Source organism: Oxyura jamaicensis, chromosome 2 (genome assembly GCF_011077185.1).
Source record: "Oxyura jamaicensis isolate SHBP4307 breed ruddy duck chromosome 2, BPBGC_Ojam_1.0, whole genome shotgun sequence".
NCBI lineage: Eukaryota > Metazoa > Chordata > Aves > Anseriformes > Anatidae > Oxyura > Oxyura jamaicensis.
This window is the reverse complement of record NC_048894.1, coordinates 20,387,899-20,409,321: the sequence shown is the minus strand read 5'-3', so window position 1 is coordinate 20,409,321 and position 21,423 is coordinate 20,387,899. Positions and strand designations below refer to the sequence as shown.

Genomic DNA, 21,423 nt, shown 5'->3' with positions numbered 1-21,423 from the left:
ACATGTATGATGTTCTTGCTCAAGTATATAATGGTTTTACTGATTTTATCATAGTGTCTTTATCCATAAAATCAGTTATGAATACATTGTTTTCCCTTTTATAACTTTATTAGTGTTCTGTTCATACAGTAAGTCTTGCATTAGTGCTATATTCTCACAGTAAATTATTGCAGATAAATCCAATGAAAGTCTGAATTTATGTTTCATTACTCGATTTTGAGTAAGAACTTTCCTTCTGTTTAAATCATTGCTCAGTTATTGAGTATCTGTTTTTGTACGTAATAGTTTCATATAAATTATGTCAGATTATATTAAGTGAAACCTGTGGCCTCCCTATTTTATTGTAAAGACCCTTCTCATATAAATGAGTTGAGACTACAGAGTTGAGACTATGAGTTGAGACTACTCTGTCACTATTCCTTTTCTCAGTTCAGTTCAAATGTTAGGGCCAGCAAAGTAAAACAAAACCTGTGACTCCATCACAGGGTATTCATCCTATTAAATGTATCTCTTTGTGGACATAGACAGAGACAGAGTTTGCCTTTAATCAATCAATAAATAAGAAAAGTAGAAAACTGAATGGATTGTGGTTTCCATTAAAGAAAGAATGTGGTCTCTGTTCCTGGTAGGAAATAGTGTGACAATAAAAACAGATTTGTTGAGTAAAAAAATCACTGATAAGACCACATATCAATACTGGATGGATCTGGGGGAGATTATTTAGGTTGAATTGAAACTCAACTCAAAAAATGTAGTTTTTCCATTTGGTGTCTGTGGTGTAAAGCAAGACATGGAAAATGGATACAACTTGGGATCTACTTCAAACTGAACTTAAATAAAATTCTAAGGCTGATGTACCGTTAAAAGCTCTTTTAGACACATGAATGCTTGTGATTCCCTCATACTTTTTCAAAGTGCCACTTTGTTCCCATAGCTAGGCATGCAATCATTCTCCAAAGGACATGAATAAATGGGTAAGGATTCCCTAACAAGAGATGGGAGATCATTATTCCCCTATAACTCTTGAATGAAAAAAGGACATTGATCTTGAAGTTTGTTTCCAAATTATGCTCAGACATATTATTTCATAAGGTAGGGTCTAGTTAAACTCCATTCATGGGATTTTCTGTCCCACTTGGGGGCTAAAACAATTTAGACAATTCACAGTCATGTATACAAACATATTCATCAAATAAAAGTAGCAGGATTACTTCTTTAAGGAAGAAGGTGACTCCCCATTAAGTTCATAAGGATGGTATCAACATATTTTGTAAAATGTAGAAATACTGCTGCTTACTTTTAACACCATGTGTTTTATGATAATCCAAAAATAGTTGTTATAAGAATATTACTAGAAAAATTCCACAGAGTTGTCATTTTGCTTAAGAAATTATTTGAATAGGGAGTTGGAAAGGTGTCATATGAAGGATCTTAAATCTCTCAAAATGTTAAAATTGCTGAAATTTACACTGGTTTTAATCTAAGTCACTGCAAGTCTGAATGTTAATAGTGTATTACATCCAGTGCTGCACGAAAGTACCTTGGCAGAGAACCAGTTCAGAAAGTAACTTCTGTTTGTTACAGTATAGAAACTATTTGTTTTATAGCATTATTTCAACAAGAACCTCTGTTGGGAAAGCAGTTGCACCATTTGCTCTGATGATTTTTACATACTTAAAGCTTTTGCATAGGAAAAGGCCTGTCTACTATCCAGAAAATTAATGTTTATGAAAATGGGTGATTCAAAGGGGGCCTTTCTCATGGAGTTTAAAATGCACAGTTGGAGTTCAAAATACAATCCAAATAAGATTTTTTTTAAAAAAGGTTAGTTGGAATCCCAAGATAATAATCTTTCATAGAATTGTCACTTGCATGGTGTATGTTTTTGCATTTAAGAGACATTATCTTTATATGATAAAGATATCACTCAAAACTTCTTCAGTATCATATACTATGCACAGCAGAGTTTTCATTAAAGTTTAGGTGCCTGTATCCTATTGGAATGTGTTTATGCTTATACCTTTGCTCTTCAGCAGGATCAGAACCCTGTTATATACCTGCTTTTTAACGTCTGGAAACAAAAAAACAAAAACAAAAAAGAGAGAGAAAGAAAACAAGTGCATATCTATAAACAAAACAAAACAATCAATCAAACAAAAAAGCAACCCACCCCCCATTAATTTTCTGTATCCACAGTGCAACTGGGGCTCAAATTAAAGGGGGATTATTGCATTGTTGTTAGTGCCTTTCACATCAGCTCTGTGTATGATATTTTTTGCTTCGTACTCCACAAGCTGAAATCTGTTTGCTTAATTTTCTCAAGATTTTTGGTATGCTGACCTTCCTGTTGGCATGATGACATGAAGGAGCCTGATCTCACCTTTTTCATTTTTGTTGTTATAGATTCTTTACCTTTGTAGAACAGACAAAAAAAAAAAAAAAAAAAAAAAAGCATTTTTCTAGATTCTCAAAAACAACATTTCCTGTCTGAGGCCTGGGGCATTCAGGACAGAGAAAGCATGTCATGTCTAAATTTGTTGTTGTTGTTGTTGTTGTTTTGTTTTGTTTTTCAACACAGAGTTCACATATTTATTTCAATTGTTGTAACAAAGCTAAAAGACAGCAACCACAATCTTATTGTGGCCACACCCAAGGAGAAGAGTAGCATACAGACCAGAAGGGGTCAGGGGTTGACTTGATTTAAAGCACTTATTCATGTACCATGTTCGTAGCTGCAGAATTGCTGACCTAGACACATGGCCAGGGTCCCATATGGGAACTGGAGGCCACATCTGTATTTTGCGCTGAGACTTTTTAGATTAAACTAAAATCTCATACAGTATTATAGATACTCTAGCCAATGTAATTACATAAGCAGAGGAATAGACCATGCACAGAAAAACCTAAAATATAGTTGAAAATTAAAACCTGAATAACAGGTTTGAAATAAACAGCAAGGAATGGAATTAAGAAAGCCTTAAATAGGAAAAAATCATGGGAAAACACTGAAAGTTTAGCTGCTTCCCAGTGGGTAGCATGTAGTTTTGGGGAAGGATTTCAGATCAGTTCTGAAGCTTTGGGATGTTTTGGGGTAGCCTTCTCCTCCGCATAAACTGTCCTTTCCGAAGCTGCTGAATGACATTCCTGGCTCATGGTTTATAGTCAACACAACAAAATAGTTGCCTTTTCACAGAAATAATGTATTTCACTGAACAGAGCAAAGAGGGAAGAGAGGGACAGTGCGTTAGGCCAAGTGAATATTAGAATTGTTTTTTTGCAGTATGGTAATAATCAGTAGTTATAGCAGAGTTTAATAAATCCAAAGGCTTATTTTATTGTGCATGTGTTTGCTTTCTGCTTGCTTTCATATAGCATGTTATAGAAAGAAGCCGTACACATCATAAGGAAATCTGCATGGAGACGGTTTAGCTCTGCAGACTTCATAGAATGATAGAATCATAAAATCATAGAATGGCTTAGGTTGGAAGGGACCATAAAGATAATCTAGTCCCACCCCCCCTGCCATGGGAAGGGACACCTTCCACCAGACCAGGTTGCATAAAGCCCTGTCCAGCCTGGCCTTGAACACCTCCAGCGACGGGGCATCCACAGCTTCTCTGGGCAGCCTGTGCCAGTGCCTCACCTCCCTCTGAGTAAAGAATTTCTTCCTAATATCTAATCTAAATCTTTTTTTTTTTCTTTTTTTTTTTTTACTTTTAAATGATTTACCTTTATCCTATCACTATCTGCCTGTGTAAGTCTCTCTACATCCTTTTTATAACCTTCCATTAAGTGGCCACAGTGAGGTCTCCCTGGAGAATTCTCTTCTCCAGGCTGAACATCTCCAGCTCTCTCAGTCTTTCTTCATAAAAGAGGTGCTCCAGCCCTCTGATCATCCTCATGGGCCTCCTCTGGACCACTCTAACAGATCCACATCTTTCTTGTGCTGTGGGCCCCATATCTGGATGCAGTAGGTCTAGGTGATACCTCACAGGGCAGAGCAGAAGGGAACCATCACCTCCCTTGACCTGCTGGCCATGCCTCTGTTGATGCAGCTCAGGATACTGTTGGATTTCTGGGCAATAAGCATACACTTCTGACTCATGTAAAGGTTTTTGTCCTCTAGAACCCCCAAGTCTTTCTCTTCAGGGGTTCACTGGGTTTTTCTCTCAATGGGTTCACTACCTGATCTGTCCTCATGTCTGGTATTGCCCTGACTGAGGTGTAGCACCTTGAAACTTAGACTTGTTGAACCTCATTAGGTTCATTTGGCTCCACTTCTCAAGCTTGTTCAGGTCCCTTTGGATAGCATCCCTTCCTTCTCTTGTATCAACTGCACCATAACTGCAGACTTTGCATTTCAGTTATATAACTGTGTTTTACATAGCTTATGGTATATGAGCATTTTCAACTGACAAAGGAAAATCTTTTCACTTAATTTCCCTTTAAAAATTAATTAAAAGCTTCTGTATCAGTAGAATACTATAGAGAATTTTATTTTTTATGATGTGAGCTGCTGGGGCCCTATCCAGCAAGGCTCATTTCCATCAGCTCTCACTGATTTCTATGGAAGTGAAGGTCAAGAAGCAACTGTGGATTTATTGGAAGTGTGAGAGGCCTTGCAAGTATTGTCACAGATAGAAACAAAGATAGTTTAAATGAGTATTATCAGTTGGTTTTGAAGGGGTAAGTTATGTTTTGATAACAAAAATAATATAAGTTCCAAGTCTGATATCTTTTTACTTTGATGTTTTTATAGAAAGAATGTGAAATGTAACATTGGAGTCATGTGTCAGACAGAGAAAGACTGTTCTTAATATTAATTTATCAATTTATTAATTAATTAAGATTGAAATATTTTATTTTTTTCTGTTTTCACCTTCTTGTACAAGTTTTTACTGGTTTAGTGCCAGAAGATCTTATGTGATCTGAATGGTGTTTAGAGTGGTTATCTTGTATACTTTTTAATCATTGACTTTGAACATGTATGGGGTTATTTGCAGGCTAAAAGGAAAAAAAAAAAAAAAAAAGTAAAGAACAAAAACTTTAATTTTGCTTTAATAAGATTGTAAAATATCTTTGTGTGTTTCACAGAATAATCTTCACTGATAATTTTGTTTTTAAGATTTCTGATACCTGTGCCATGATAACATCTTCTACAAAATCCCACCAGAAATAAGCTGTGGTCTGGTATGATTCCTGGTAACCTTAAGGAGAACTTTAAGCATTATTGATTTGCTCTTCTGCTGATGGCTTGCTGTCATGTAATAGTGAATCAAGTGTGCAACTCGTCAGATATTCTGTTGCTGGTAGCCTGGATTTTGTGCATCCATAATTTGAAAGAAAAGAGTACTCCAGATACAGAAAAGAAAGAATACAAACATGAATATACCCCTTACTCATCCATCATACAGTTATTTTGGCATCACAGGGCATCACCTGAAAAATAAACAAAGAAAAATAAATGAAAATGTGGAAAAAAACAAAAACCACCTCTGAATTCAGATTAAACAGGAATTTCTAAAATACTTGGTTACTTCTTTGATTTATATATTTTCCTCATCATCTAACAATTCAGTGTAATAAAATTCCTCGTACTCCTATTAATAAGAGATTGATTTAACAAGTGCAGCTGAAAAGAAATTTTATTTAAAACATAAAGCTTCCTTTGCCTGGTGGTAAACTTTCTTTCTCTTTCCTCTTGCATATTTGTATTCCCCCTCACCTTCTGTTTATAGCTGACACCATAGGTGAAGGTATAGCAATCCTTCGAACAACTTTACTTCCATGCTCCCATAAAAAAGAAGCTTTGAAAGTCTCAGTGGCAAAATTCTTTCTCATTAGGATTACATCCAAGCTTTGCAGATCAGAGAGAAAACAACTGAAACTTCCTAGTGTTTGGATGCATAGGCCAACCTTTTTACTTAGATTTTTTACTTTTTTACTTAGAGTACAGATGACACAAATGTTTGGTTTCATCATACCTCTCCATGCAGTATGACACCCAAGAAGAACTTTGTATCTAATGATGGCTCTGCAAGAGCAAGGAAGTGCCTTCTTGTTGCAAATAATGTGATTTGCACCTGTGTGCTGTATTTCATTGGACTGTAACAACCCCTGTGGACCACACTGGGACAAGCCCATATATTAAACAAACAAACAAATAACCTCCATAATATTCACAAGATATTTTTAAGGAATCTATGAAAAGGGTGGGGGGGAGTGCTGTTACTGGGTGGCAAGATACTTTTACACCACAATGAAATGGCATATTGACATTAATTTTGTAGGTTAAATATTGTTGAAAAGGTGTGAAAGTAATCTATTCAGATGAACTTTTTGAGATGTAATGTAGTTCTCTGCACCGGAATCAGGATGTCAGTGATGCAGGGAGAGGGGAAATGATCAGGAGGCAGAGATCACGTCAAATGTTTTCAGATCATATTCTCTGTGATTGAACTTGTTCATAGTTATTGGGAAGTAGAATTTTCTGCAAAAGAATCAATTGATTTTTTGCCATCCCTTCTTCTGTTACCACTTGTAGGCTTCTAAAGGGTAAAGCTTGGAATACCGGAACATTACTCATTCCTCAGTTCTCAGTGCTTCTCCTTAAAGTCTCATTTAGAAGTTAGCAAAATATTTCCCCTTTCTACATCAGTGTACTATAAGCATGAGCTCCTTATCTTGCTGATACAGCCCACACAGTCTCTCATTCTTAAATAAATTTAAAATATTCTGACCTTGTCTGACATGTGTATCGGGGCAAGAAGTTGAAGAGATTTATTTTTTTTTTTTTTTAAAAAAAGTATTTTCTATTGCTTGAACCAGAACCAGTTGTACATTTCCAGAACTATGGATTCAGTTTTTATTCTTCCAGTTTATTTTATTTCCTTAGTTGGCAAACTCCAACTTGCCTTGAGCATCTTTAGGAAGCCCATTAGCAGACTTTCGTATCTACAGGTGAAATTCTCTCCTAAGAGTAAATATAATTTGTTAGATCTGCTGTTTATATCAGAAACAATAATTTCAGATTAAATCTGGCCTTTTCAATGACACATACTGTGAGTAGAATTCCCTACAGTTTTTGAATTACAAGAGAACTTTATTTGAAATGATATCTAGCTTCCATCAGTATAAACTTTTCATCTAGCTTTCCCTGCAAAAGATTGCCAAGATCATTCATGGACAGAAACATTATTGATGATTATGTTAATGGCGTTGTAATGTTATATAAAAAGTCATGTAGAAAATGGTACTAAACAGTTGAGGTAAGCAAATGACAAGCTTGATGCAAATTGTGTTTCATAAATTCTGAACTTCACAGTGCTGAATATAGTTGAGTTTCAGATCTAATGAAGCCTTCTAGGAGCTTTTTATTCATACATTTTAATTTAAGCACAGTGAAACTTGGAGAGAAATGTTCAAGTAATATTTTCAACAGCACTTCTTAACTTTTTTTTGATTATTTTTGATTATTCCTATGTTTCAGGTATTTTGAAAGAGGAGAGAGAAATTATATACTCTCATTGTTCAGCACAATTTAAACAACAAATAATAAAAAGTGGTGAATTTTCAGCTGTAATTTGAAAACATTTCTACTCAGAATTTTTAAAAAGAGAATAATTAAAAAGTATTATTTACCTTGAATATACATTACATGTTTCCTTTCTTACTGTTAACATGGTGTCATTTTATTGTTAAGTGAGGACATGTATTCCTCTTAGAGAGAGCAGAGAAGATGAGACTCTTGGTGAGCATCAGTTCAGTGTACTTGTGTTTGAGTTACGCATTGCTTCTCAAAACAGCTTGTTCTCTGTGGTCTTCGCCAATAATTAACTTGAGATTTACCCTTTACCTTTCACAGTCACATAGCACTGGTCAAACATAACCACTGACAATGTATGTAAAACTTAAGTGTTGTAATACAGATTTTTTTTTTTTTTTTTTGTCTTTTGCCTTTTATATATATATATTTCTTTTTTTAGATGTGAGTGATATCACAGGAATATTTTATATTATACAACTTTGTACAAGAAAGGTCTTGCATTTATAGTCCTCTAGTAGCAAACATAAAGGAAAGAAGACCATTTTCAAGAATTCTTTTATATTTGATCTTTTCCTGGTAATTGAAACAAGGTGTCTGTATTTGTATTCATATATTTATTGACTATCTTCAAATGAATCTCATCACATTTATACTTTATGGGAGTACTATATGAACTAGTCTTTCATAAATAACTTATAGACTGGAGATGGAGAAATGTAAATATATATCTGGTGATGAGTCTGGATTAGAGTTTCAATTTATTTGTGGTATGTACACATTTGTTCAAGCCTGTCTTTCTTGTTTTATGTATATACACAAACACACATATATTCTTAGGAGGGAAATTCTTACCTTTACTGGTACTCTGACAGTACAAAACATTTAGAAAATGAGTGTATGTAAAAGTAAATTCCTGCAGCAACCATCAGTAACACAATTCTTTTGTAGGATTTAGTGATCAACGAGCCAAGTCAATTCTGTTGGTCTCTTAAGTGCTACTTAGAAGATTATATGGCTTTTGCTGTATCAATCCAAATTGTACTTAATTGAAATGTGATATCCTGTGTATGCTTTTTTGTTTTTCAAGTACTGTAATTTCATTTGGCTTAAGGATTTGCATAACATGAAGTCACTTTACCTAAAATATGTCCTATGATAGATTCTTGTGGTGTCCTGGTTTTCAGGAAATACTACCATTCCAAGGAGGAAACAAATAAAAGGAGAATGATAAATGATTACCATTTTGCTATGCCATAGTAACACTTTTGATCTTTTAATTTATGAGAATCTAATCTTGGAGTATTCACTGTAAGGGTAAATAAACTGGTCTACAAGAATATGCATGGCAAATTTTATCTAGGAGAAGATCAACAGTTTAACTGCTCAACTGATTCTTGTTAATCGAGTTGTTTCTCTACTGATCTAGTGCTCAGCTGTAAGCTAAGAAAAGTCCTCTATCTTTTTAAATCATTTTTTGATTTTATATTTTCTATTATTTTGGTTTGTGGTTTTGTTATTTTAAATATTCCCTCTTTTTTTTTTTTTTTTTTTTTTTTTCCCGGAAAGGAATGGAAGAATATCTCTTTCTAAGAGAAGGTATTTTTTGACCAAGTTAAGAAAAAAATCTGGAGGAATTTTCATTGTACCAATAGAACGTTATGTACCTATTGTTTTCTTATCTAGTTTGTGTTGTTGTTCTTTAGTTTTGTTCTGATTCCTTTGGTTCCTTTTTTTTTTTTTTTTTATCTGGCATCACATCTTTTCTCAGGATAATTTCACTACTACTGTTATTTGCATGTTAGAAACATGAAAATTAAAATTAGACTTTTATGGTCTTTTGATTTGCTGCCTATCTGTATAGTCTTCAGACCCCACAAACTTGTGGACTTGATAATAGTAAGAGAAAGGAGAGAAAAGCATAATGAAGAATGAAATTAACTCATTCACAAAATGTGCAACAGTGCTAGAAATGAATAGATATTTCAATAACAGAATTAGAATAATAGAATTTTGGAGATTGTGTTCTCATTAAAAAATAAAAAATAAATAAATAAAGAAGAAAAAAAATGCCTTCCTTTGCTCTGAGCAATTCCTTTATCACTTATGCTAGGAATGTAAACGAGCATTCTGTATCTACATGGATGTTTTTCATTATGTAAAATTATTTGTATAATGGAGCAAATAATGTATTGGTCAGTTTAGTGCCTATGTCAAAGATCAGGGAAAAGGAAAGATATGAAAAAAAGGGGGGGGTTCTTTTTCATTAAATGCAACAGTAAATGCAAGTTTATTTTTAGTCAATGGTTTTCTTAAATTAAAATGAAAGGCTTTATTTTGCTTTTAAATATCTCAGATATCAGTTCTGTTTAAATTTTTCATAGAATATTCAGAAATAAGCTCAGTACTTACCAAAAAATTTTCACCTCCTCTAACTTTTCTCACTTCCATTGTGTGACCAATCTATGTTTTGATATCAGATATTTCACTGTTTTCCACCTTTGACATTTTCTTATGTGGAACCAGCTCATTCCTTTCCTTTCCATGGCTCACTGATGCATTTTATTGTTGTAGCTTCCCCAAAATAACTGCAGAATAACACAGTCAGAAAAGTGGAACTAATGAAAAATGTCTTTTTTTTTTTTTTCTTAATTCCTTGGCATGGTAATAACATATCTATGTCATATGCGGTGAAATAAGATGTGAAAATTGTTGTATCCCAATAGTTCTACCTTTAAATATTTTCTGTTGTTAAGCAATTTAAGTCACACTGCTAAAGTTTCTCTGCACTCTTCAAAAAACCCAAACATCATATAAAGGTTTTAGAAGTATATGCATCACACAAGTGTTGTAAATTATTGAATTTTCCCCACTTAAAATGGTCTTATTTTCCATGTGATGTCCTATAATTATGACTATTATAAAGACTTTGGCTTGTCTACCTTTCATGGATCCTATTTTATGGAATGTACACAACAAATAAAGCAGGGAAACAGTCATGCTGATGCTGATCTGGATTTTCTTCCAGGCAAAACACCCTGCCCTGCTAGGCCAATGCAGTTGTCTAGGCACAGATAATGCATCATTAAAAGAGTGTGACAAAATAGCGTCAGGTGGAAGTAGTAAATCACTAAAGTCATGGTGTATAATGGCTAAACAAATTAAAAAGAGCATTCTTTGATTTAATTGTAATTTTGATTTTAGTGTTCTGTTGTTTTCAGCTGGAGAGGATCCAAAGGAATGCCCTGCCCTCACTGATTTTATGTGTTGGAATAAGGATTGCATAGAATCTCATTTTGTCTGTGACTATAAACCGGACTGTAAAGACCTATCGGATGAAGCTGACTGCAGTAAGTATCTCTTTGTGTGTTAATGTAATCTCCAGTTAAAATTATAACTTTAAATTCTGTAGCATAGCTCAGGTGGATTCATGCAGCTGCTCAGAAGATAATTACAAGCTGGTTGCCTGTTCCCCCAGCACAGAAGATCTGACATTTTAAGATCCTCAGAGATGTTTACTGCACAAAAATATTTGTGTTATTTGGCACAAAAATGTAACCTAGTCATTACAAAGATTATATAGAAAAAAAACGAACACTTTTATTTAATGAATAAAACCCATAGATTACAATCCAAATTTACTCTGAAAAGATACATAAACTTATTTATTTAATTGAAAGCATTTTAGGTTGTCAATGTTGAATGAAAAAAAAAAAAAAAGCTAAATAAGCAAATTAGTGCACAAGAGCATTTAGGTGTGATTCTTTTATTAAAAAAAGTGATTATGCGTAAACAAACCCATCTTCAGATTAATCCTGTTTTTGCAGTCTGACTCATGTTGCTACCACATATTCATTGTTCTTTGTTCTTGCTGCTACTGCAGAGCTATGACAGTGTATTCTTCCTATTACATTTTTCAGAACAGTTGGGCAAAATCCAGTCTGTTTATATTTTTGTAATCCTGGTGTAGACTGAGACAAAATTTGCCTGCAGGAATTCTTTGCTAATGCTACTTGAGATGGAAGGACACAGCTCAATTTTAAAAATCCGGATCAAACTAACAGTCTTTCCAATTCAGATTTGAAATTGAAAAGCAGTAAAACATTGTGCTGTTTTCTTCCTCCAGTTCTTTTTTTATTGACAGTAATTTTCCAGACCAGACATTTAGAGCAGGAAGTTTAAACAGTCCATATATGTAATTCAGTAATAAATCTAATTCTTAAACTTCAAACTGCAGGACCAAATTCTGCCATATTGTACATATGGTTAAAAGTAATCTTGACAGACAGAGAAAATAACTGAATCACATACATCAATGTTCATACTGCGCTGAAGCCCAAATACTCCATTGAAATTCACCAGCATTTGGCACTCCCTTGAAAATCAAAGGTGTTTCCTCTCACATATTTTTGCTAAATGCTTTGACTGGACAGGGTACAGAAATAATGACCCATTACCTGGTCATGTAAATTACATTGTTTTAGACAGACAACAGATTTTAGTACACATGAAAATGTCACTACATGACATTTAACTTGGACATTCTTCCTCTTTATTGTTTTTGTAAAAGTAAATGGCAGTTCTGAAGTACATATGCTGATGCTGGTGTCTCTGTTTCTGGTTTTGCTTCTACTGCAGTGAATTACAGTGAATTTTTGTGAACCATATTGACAGAAATGAAAAGTTGATTGCTAACTTTCAAAGGGCATCTTTTTCAACTAGACAAATTTTAACCAGTTATTCCATATTTCCTGTATGGAGTATGCATATTTTTTCAGTAATTAAACAAATCAAGTATAGCAAAATGCACTGTAAATTCATCCTTTTAACATCTTACAGACCTAACAGAGACCCAGTAAGACAGAATTGCTGTCCAAAGTAAATAGCTCAATAATTATCAGAAAACTATCAAGGAACTTGATTTGTTCTGTAAATATTGTTACAGGATATAGTAGTTTCCTTAGAAAGGCTTGCCTGTGTTTTCTGGAGGGGCTGTAATGGCATCAAATTTATTTTCTTGGATAATAGATGGTGATATTTCAGATCATAATTTTTATTGAATTACAGTAAAGCAACCTGGTGTGGAATAGTGCAGAAAACTTTTTCCAAGAGAAACAAACAAACAAACAAACTGGTCTTCACTTTAAATAAATAGAGTGAAATATCCTTTCATTGTACATGGAAAAGCTCTAATTACATCAAAACATTTTCATCTCTCTTTGGTTCAGATGTTGCTGCAGAAGTGACAAAATACCATGGCAAAATAAGAGACAGATGCTGTAATCTCATGTGCAGAGTACCCAGATAAATCTCAAGTATAATATTACCCTACCTGATATATATTAGTTTGAACAAATGAAGTAATGATGAAAAAAAATGAACATTTGAAAACATTTGAAAATGAAAAACAAATAAACATTTGGACAAATGCATATTTTTCCCAAGCATATAGACTGAAATAAACATTAATAGGCAAATATATATATATATTTATCCTATATTTTTAATGCTATTTTTCTTTAGTCCATAGTTACCTGCTATCTGCTCTGAAAACTTTGACCCCAGTACATTTATAGTTATGAAGTAGGTTCACCCAAGCAGAACATCAGGATTTACATAAAAAGCACAATTATTTTACATAACATAAATACATAAAACATAAATATTTTACATAGAAGAAATAGTTGTCTAACTATTTCCATCTGGAAATAGAAACCTAACTTTTTAAGGAAAAGCTTTTTAAGGATATTTTTTTTTAACTATGTAATCACAAATGAGTGAATACCCACAGAGAAAGCCCTTCATAGTCAAACCTGCCCCATCGCAAGTTGTTATGGCCACATTTACCTACAATTTTCTTCTTTTCTCAGAGCTCAAAGTCCAGGCTTATTTCACTTTCTACTATAACTTTATACCAATGTGATTCCAAAGAATCCAATGGGTGATAATCTACTCAAGAGCAATTCCCTTGTGCAGGATTTACAACAGAATCTGGATAAACTAAATTGTATCCACATAGCCTGGTGAAGTCTTTTCTAAAAAAAAAATAAACTCACAGAAATTATTCTATGCTTCATTCCATTCGTTCAGGGAATCTTGCAAAATTTTCATTCTCTTTCAATAACCCATTGGAAGTACTGAGGTGAAAAAAGCAGACATGAAAGCAGTTTCAATGTTAATGAACTGCATTCAATTATACACCCAGATTTGATTAATAGCAAACCTCACTGTTGATGAACCAACTAGAGAAGTGCTTGAATTATTGAAATAAAAGCAATTTTTCAGATAAATGGAAGAATTGACTTCTGAAGGCTTCTAAGTAGGTTCTGTTTACGCTGAAAATAAAAAGTACCCAGCAGGTACATATATGTCGGGTGATTCCATGAACCCTGTAAATACTGCTTATAAATATTTATAATAATTACTTTCTGAATGTACTGTTAAAATATTCGGGTAAAATTCCTGAGGACAGGTAATCTATTATAAATAGTATGCATTCCATATATAAATTCATTTGGACTTTGATCTTGTTAGAACTGTACAAGAAAATTGTACTTGCTGTTGAGATTAATGGATTCCCTTCTTTGCCCTGCCATGCTTCATTGAGTTTCCATGAAGTTTGTAATGCAGTGTCAATATGAGCACTCAGTGTATTTGTGTATTCCTTTCAGTTTCCAAAGGCCATGCTGCAAATGGCACTAACAAAATGGCTGAGGTTGGAAAGCACCTCTGCAGATCTAGTCCAACCTCCTATTCAAAACAGGATCCACTAAAACAGGTTGCCCAGGGCTGTGACCAGTTTAAAATATCTCCAAGAATGGAGACTCCGCAACTTCTCTGGATAACATGGGCAAGTGTTTGGCCAGCGCAACAGTAACATAAAGTAAAATAAAATAAAATAGTATATTTTTTATCCTTCAATGGGATTTCCTGTATTTAAATTTATGCCCATTGCCTCTTGCCCTGATATGAGGCATCACTGAGAAGAGCCTGGATTTGTCTTCTTTAAACCCTCAAAGCAATTATTTATGCCCCCTGATACACACTATGCCTGGTCTTTGGGCTGAAAAGTCCCAGCTCTCTTAGCTTATGATTATTATGACCTTATGATAGATGCTTCAGTCTCTTGTAGTAAAGTAAGAGTACAGTATATTACAAAACAGTACAGATCTTTCTTCTAGCATTCAGTGAGATATAGGTTCAATAAAGGTTATTCTTTTAAGATATTTGTCCTAGACGTTTAACTATGGTGAGAAATATTTACAGAAAAGCAAGTCCAAAAGCTTTACAGTCTGTGTGTATACAGATCTTGTTCACACAATACAAGTTGATAATGATAAGATATAAAAGTTCTAAAAGTCTACAATTTATATGTATTTTTTCTATCGATATCTTTTATACCTAGACAATGATACATAAATAATTGTATTTTAATGTTGCAGAATACTTCTAAATCAAGAAATTAACTCTAATTCCTCAAATCCATTTGAGGTTCTAAAATAGTCACAGTCAGACCTGCTTTTCAAATGCATGACTGACCATGATGTTTAATAGTTTGGAATCTTTCCCCAGAGTCCTTTTACAGAGGAAGTCTTTGCTCTCACTCAGCAGTCATGTAGCTGCCTCTGCTCAAATTCTAACCTGAAAAAACAGAAAAATTTGCTCTTGGAAAATTCAGGTCTTTGGTATGGTAATCAAGGAACAATTGTAACTAAGAAGACCTTTAAAAGCAAAAGTAGTGTTTCTGATAGAGGTTAATATCTTCAACAGAATTTGTACAATTTTGTTGACTAATTACTTTTCCAAAGTAATTTGAAAAAATCAGAGACAAATCTAAAAACAGAAAGTCTAACAAAAATATCCTGAATTCATTCCAGTGCCCTAATTACTAGAACTTCTCTGTCATCATAAAATTACCTTCATACCTAACACTCACAAGGGTCATCCAACATATGTTACTGAAAAACACCACTGGGGAAGTGGAGTCCATTTTTACTAGATAATTTGCTAGAAATCATTCTGTCCATTCACCTTGAATAATAGTTAAAATTGATGAAGTTATAGTTTTGTCCTCAAGACTTACATGGCCATATGTCTGCAATAACCTTTAAGGCTGCTTACACCTGTTCAGAAAGCAAAGGATGGTGGGTTTTGTGTGTGAGTGTCTGGGGAGAGGTAGGTTATTCCGTTTGTTTCTCACTCACTACCATGTATTATTTATGTCAGTACATGGGAGTGCAAGGAATCATAGTATTAGCCAAATAGAATCCTCTCCATTACCAAGTACAATAGGTTCATTGCAGTCTTGTAGATATAAGAATTGAGATGATAATTTACTTCCTGTTATATTTTCAGGTTACTACACAAGTATTCCTGGAAGCTGTAACTTTGAAACACAAGAGCAAGAATGGACAACTGTATGTGGATTAATACAAGACTCTAGGGATGATTTTGACTGGAATGTTAGCAAAGGTGGTGACTCTGGACAAAAAGGTCCTCTTACTGACCATACACCAGGTATTGCCATGTGTCTTACATCACCATTGGGAAAATGACATATTCACTGAATTCCAAAAAAACACTGTCCCATAAATTAGCATCAATTAGTCAACAGTCAGCTGCACATAAGCCAATTGTGTGCCCATGTGATCAGGAAGGCCAATGATATCCCGGCCTGCATCACAAATAGTGTGGCCCGTAAGACTAGGGAAGAGATTTTCCCTTTGTAAATGGAGTGCATCTCAAATACTGTGTTCAGTTTTGGGCCCCTCACTGCAAAAAAGGGATTTGGGGTTTATAGACCATGTGTTGAGAACAGAAATGAAGTTGGTGAAGGGACTAAAAAACAAGATTTATGAGGATTGACTGAGGGAAATGGGGTGGTTTAGTCTGGAGAAAAACAAGTTGACCTCATCACTCTCTACAACTACCTGAAAGGAGGTTGCAGTGAGGAGGGTGTCAATCTCTTTTCTCAGGTGGCAAATGATAGATTGCAATAAAATGTTCTCAGGTTGCACTAGCCAGAAGGGAGGTGAAGCATTAGGACAGGCTGCCAAGGGAAGTGTTGAAATCCCCATGCTTCGAGGTATTTAAGACATGGGTGGACATCGCACTAAGGACATGGTTTGGTGATGGTACGTGGTAGGTCAGACTGATGGTTGGACTTGATGTTCTTGAAGGTCTTTTCCAACCTAAACGTTTCTATGATTCTATGAAATCTCAGTGTGATCAGTTGCAGACAAATAATAGTGAACAATTAGCACAGTTCACGAAGGTTATTTCAATATTTATAGTTCCAATGAGTTTTTAAAGCACTCCCTTTTATATTAAAATTACAACTGAGAATACATAAAAAAGCCATGACAAAAATATTAAATATTTTAACAAACTGAATCTTGTCATTTATACTATCCAATAACTTCTAGTTCCATCTGAACACAGATTTAAAAACAAACAAACAAACAAACAAAAAACCTCCTTGCATAGTGGCCTGTTGCCCACATTTTTAAATGTGGTTTCAGCAGCACTATAATTTTAAAGACTGCTATTTTCAAAATGATCTTTATTATATCATTCTTAATACTCCACTTTAGCTTGATGCATTCATTTAGTCATTTCCAAAATAATAAGCTACTAAATATGATATAAAGTATCTAATTAATCATCTCACCTGGGACATAACAGAACTCTTTCTAAAACAGTACAACATACAAGTGCAGTTGTTGTTGATAAGTATGCAATGAGATTTTTAATTAAGGATCTACTTGAAAAAATGTTTAAGAAATATAGATACAAAAAAATTAATACCATAAAAGAGTATATATTTGTCAGTAATCATGCTTTACTAAGTTACTGTATAGGGTCTTGTTCAGAAATGTTGTGGCAGTGCATCCATGCACTGTTGAATGACTGAACAAATTTGGATAAACAAAGGTAAAAATAGTAGTCCAGTCATCTATTTCTTTTTAGTCACCTAAGCAGACAATGTAGATTTTGTATTGAATAGTACCTTGAATGAGAACATCCAATGACCCTGACTGTGCTGTAGTTGATCTCTGGAAAAGTTTGTGGCATTGTAGGCTTTTTTTTCAAGCAGCTTCAATAAGGTACCAGTTTTCTGTTTCCAATATCAGCTTGCACCCTGACAAAATACTTGGACATCCTGCAAACCTTTAGCTAACTCGTGTTCAAAAAATAGATTTTCTGAGAACCCAGATTAGTCTATTGTTATATTTCCTTCTCCTGATCATCAGCTCTGTATTTTTTCTCACCTATCACTAGTATTTTTTTCACTCTTCAAAGAAGCTACTGGATTCAAATTAAATCTGTGTATGGAACCTTGTGTGTTAGATCCTGATACTCGTGATGCTCTACTTGTCAATAGTTTGAATAATCTACTTTTCCTGGAGTGTCATACACTTAAAGAGCAAACAATGAGCAGTGTGTGTGGATGCATGTGAAATGCTTAAGGTTCATAAGTAAGGTCTTAACTTTTCTCCCTGATATTGGCTTGCCAGAAATCTTAATGTAGAAACATTTCCTCTATTAACATGTTCCTACAAGATGATACAGCCAGACTACTAACAGAATGCCTACTGATTATCAGCACAACAAAATGTACTAATGGGCTGTTACAGTTATCTGTGTTATGTAGACAGCAAACTATAATTATGTATTAAATAAATATAAAATTATATTACATTCTATATTTATTATAAACCTGAATGGAAATTTAATTTCCATCATAAAGGTACCAATTGCTATTTGAGAAGTGCTTAATTTTCCTTTCCAGAAATTTTATTCGTTAGGAATCCTGACCAGTTCTAATTCTCATTTTATTAGCAAAGAATAGTTCAGATTCACTGTACAGGCATCACAATCTTTACTGTTTTAATTTTGAATTTGTATCCAGCATGATCCACCAGGTGCACTGTTTTTTTAGTGTTTTACATTTCCAAACTCAACAGAGACATCTTATGAGCAGGTGGGTGTAACCATTTCTATCCCACTCATCTTCCCTTTTTGTTTGGCAGATCCTGCACCTGCTGCAGGAACTGCACACCTGATCATGAGGGAACTGTTTAACTGCCACACATCACAATTTGTCATTTTATAGGAAGCAGATATCCATACTAGTCTGTGTTGCTGTTGGCTATAATTGTGGAAGTTCATTCCTCTTGGAAAGAGACAGAACAGACAGGGTAGAGGTAGAAACTAATTCAGCTGTCCCAGGCAAGCTGTTCCATGTGAATCAGTAGTCTGACTTGCTTTCTTGCTCTTCCTTTGATGCAGTGTGATGATGAAACAACCTCTAGCCCTTGGCTCTTCAAGGAGATTTTGTATGTTTTGCTATTTCATTTCCTCTTACTTAATTGATTCTTCTTTGCATCTTTGAAATTACCCAGCAATTGTAAGAAAAATAAAGTTAATAAAAAGAAAGGAAAAAGTAAAATGGAATTACAGCAAATGTGTTTACAAAATTGCCTAGATTTGTAATTTACTTGTAAATTAAGTGGGCAAGAAATATTCACATTAGCTATAATGAAAAAGAATCACTTGTTAGAATTGCCAGCAGTCGAGATACTGACTCTCTGTAATGTCCAGCAATATCTGTCAGCCCATTCCTGATCCAATCCAATTCCTTCTAGTTCCAAACTCATTTCCTCTAGTTACTAAGCATATAAATTTGTTGCACAGATCACGGGTGCCATTATAGCAATAGAACGAATCCTGTGGTATTATACCAACCATGTACTATATATATTGGAAGAGCGTTGTGTGGAGGTTTGGTTGCAAATGTGTCATATTGCCTCATCTAGCAAAATCTAAACTAACATTACAGATTTCAGATGTGTAGCAATATTAATTTCTGAAAAATTTGCATTAGTTTAACAGAGCTAATTTACTGCATTAGAACAGTCTCAAGGGTAAGATAAACCCTGTGATTTGAACAGAAAGACTTTTAGTGAAAACTAACGACTATGTTACAGCTATGTCTAACATTCTGCAATTTGGCCAAGATGTAGCTTATTCAGGTCTCACTTTTAAAAATTATCATTTCCTTATCATACTATTCTTTCCTGCCCCAAAACAAGACACTTCCAGCCTTTAGCCACAGTATCCATGAGCTATTTAAACACTCTGAGGATGTAACTGTTCAAGTCCAGAATGTTTCAACATCAAAAATATCAACCAACTGATAAAGCAAATCTATTTAACTTTTGCTGTATATCATTATGCCATATATCATATATTATGTAATATGTAGACAGGCACCCTGGCTTCCCAGTCTGTTGCTTAGTATGCAAATATTTAACACCATTCTACTTATGAAGAATGTAGTATATCCATGTCATTGTAATCTTTCAAATAGCTTTTTCTCACCTGAGAAAATTTGCATTTCCTGAAAAAGTTTGAGGCATAACATGATACCCAGATAATCCCACTTGAAAACATCATCTCAAATAAGATTGCTTCAAAGGCAAAAATAGAAACTAAGAGCAATTCCTTGACAGTTGCTACCATTTACAAATTGTCCAAATTCTGGGTTTCCTTACACTGACATCCAAACTCAATAATTCTCACTCTGAACTAATATTCATTTACAGGTCTGTTAGAATGGTATGTCGAATAGCAGTTGAAAACCCATTACACATCTCACTTTATAAGTCAAAGGACTAAAATTGCAATCAATTTCAGGTGGAAATAACTGCAACTCACTTCAGATGGGAAATTACTTTTGATATTTTAACTGCAGTCCAAGTGAATCTGACTCTTGAAGTGACACAGCAGTGAACATCTTTCCATTTTTGCTTTCTTAAAAGCATTATTTGTCACCCTACTAGTAAGTGACAGATTGTGTCTCTTATTGATATTACAAACTGAAAGAAAAAAAAAAAATGTTCTAACAGAATTTTTTCAATGATGGAATAGGTCTTGGAGAAGAAGATCATTTGTCTTTTAGGTCTTATAATAAGGCTGCCAGACAGGGGACTACCACTAGTCTGCCTGAAAATTTAGTGATCATGACTTTGCATATAACACTTAAACTGTTTTGGTAAGTTGTCAATATAGGGAGAAGCTAGGTTTTAAAAAATAATTTGGATCCATGACTATTTGATTTGTTCCACAAATATTTATTTCCTTTCCAGAATAGCAATTAGCTCATCATATGTTTGTTGTTGTTTGTTTTTTTTTTTTGTGTGTGTGTGTGTGTGTGTGTGTGTACACTTACCTCAAGACCATCATGATTGCTGCTCTCTTTACAATCACAACATCTTAAAAATTACATTCACAGCAGACACAAAAATCTTATACCATATTCTTCCTAAATCTTAATCCTTGAATTATTGAAGTATTGTGATAGCGTTGAATGATATTTGCGAAACTGTAAATTGCTGAGCATATGAAGCTCCTAAATTCAACTGCAGAGTATGAATATGCATGTATGTTTTATACATGAAACATAAACAGAGTGGGTGTGAAGGTGATAAGTTTATTTTTAAGGATTTGAGAATTCATTGGCCTAAGAAAGAAAACATGATGTAGTGAAGATTAGCAATTCACTTAAGTTGAATCTGAAACTTAAGTTAATCTGAAACTTAATTTAAAATCCCTTTCCACAGGGACTGCCATCTTCTTTAAAAAATGTTCATTAACATTTATTTATAAGACAAAGGAAAAGGATTGCAAAGAGTCAATCTTTTTGGATATACCATTTGTCAATCACTTACTTACAGAAAGGTTTATAAGAGCTTATATGAGGCTAGCTGGAATACTGTTATGATTCTGAATGTTTGGCGTGTCTTATGTCTCTGAAAAGAGCAGTTAGGATTCATTCCTTACATTAAAAATTCTGAACTTTTAACTTCTTCTCCTGA

General features: G+C 34.1%; 1 protein-coding gene across 1 annotated transcript in view; it reads left to right on the top strand.

The window, feature by feature from the left end:
• MALRD1 (MAM and LDL receptor class A domain containing 1) overlaps positions 1-21,423 on the top strand; it is a 283,122-nt gene that overhangs the window by 173,072 nt on the left and 88,627 nt on the right. Inside the window, exons 30-31 of the mRNA XM_035319205.1 lie at positions 10,765-10,893; positions 15,899-16,060. Coding sequence (XP_035175096.1) covers positions 10,765-10,893; positions 15,899-16,060 — 291 coding nt within the window. The remainder of the gene's footprint in view (positions 1-10,764; positions 10,894-15,898; positions 16,061-21,423) is intronic.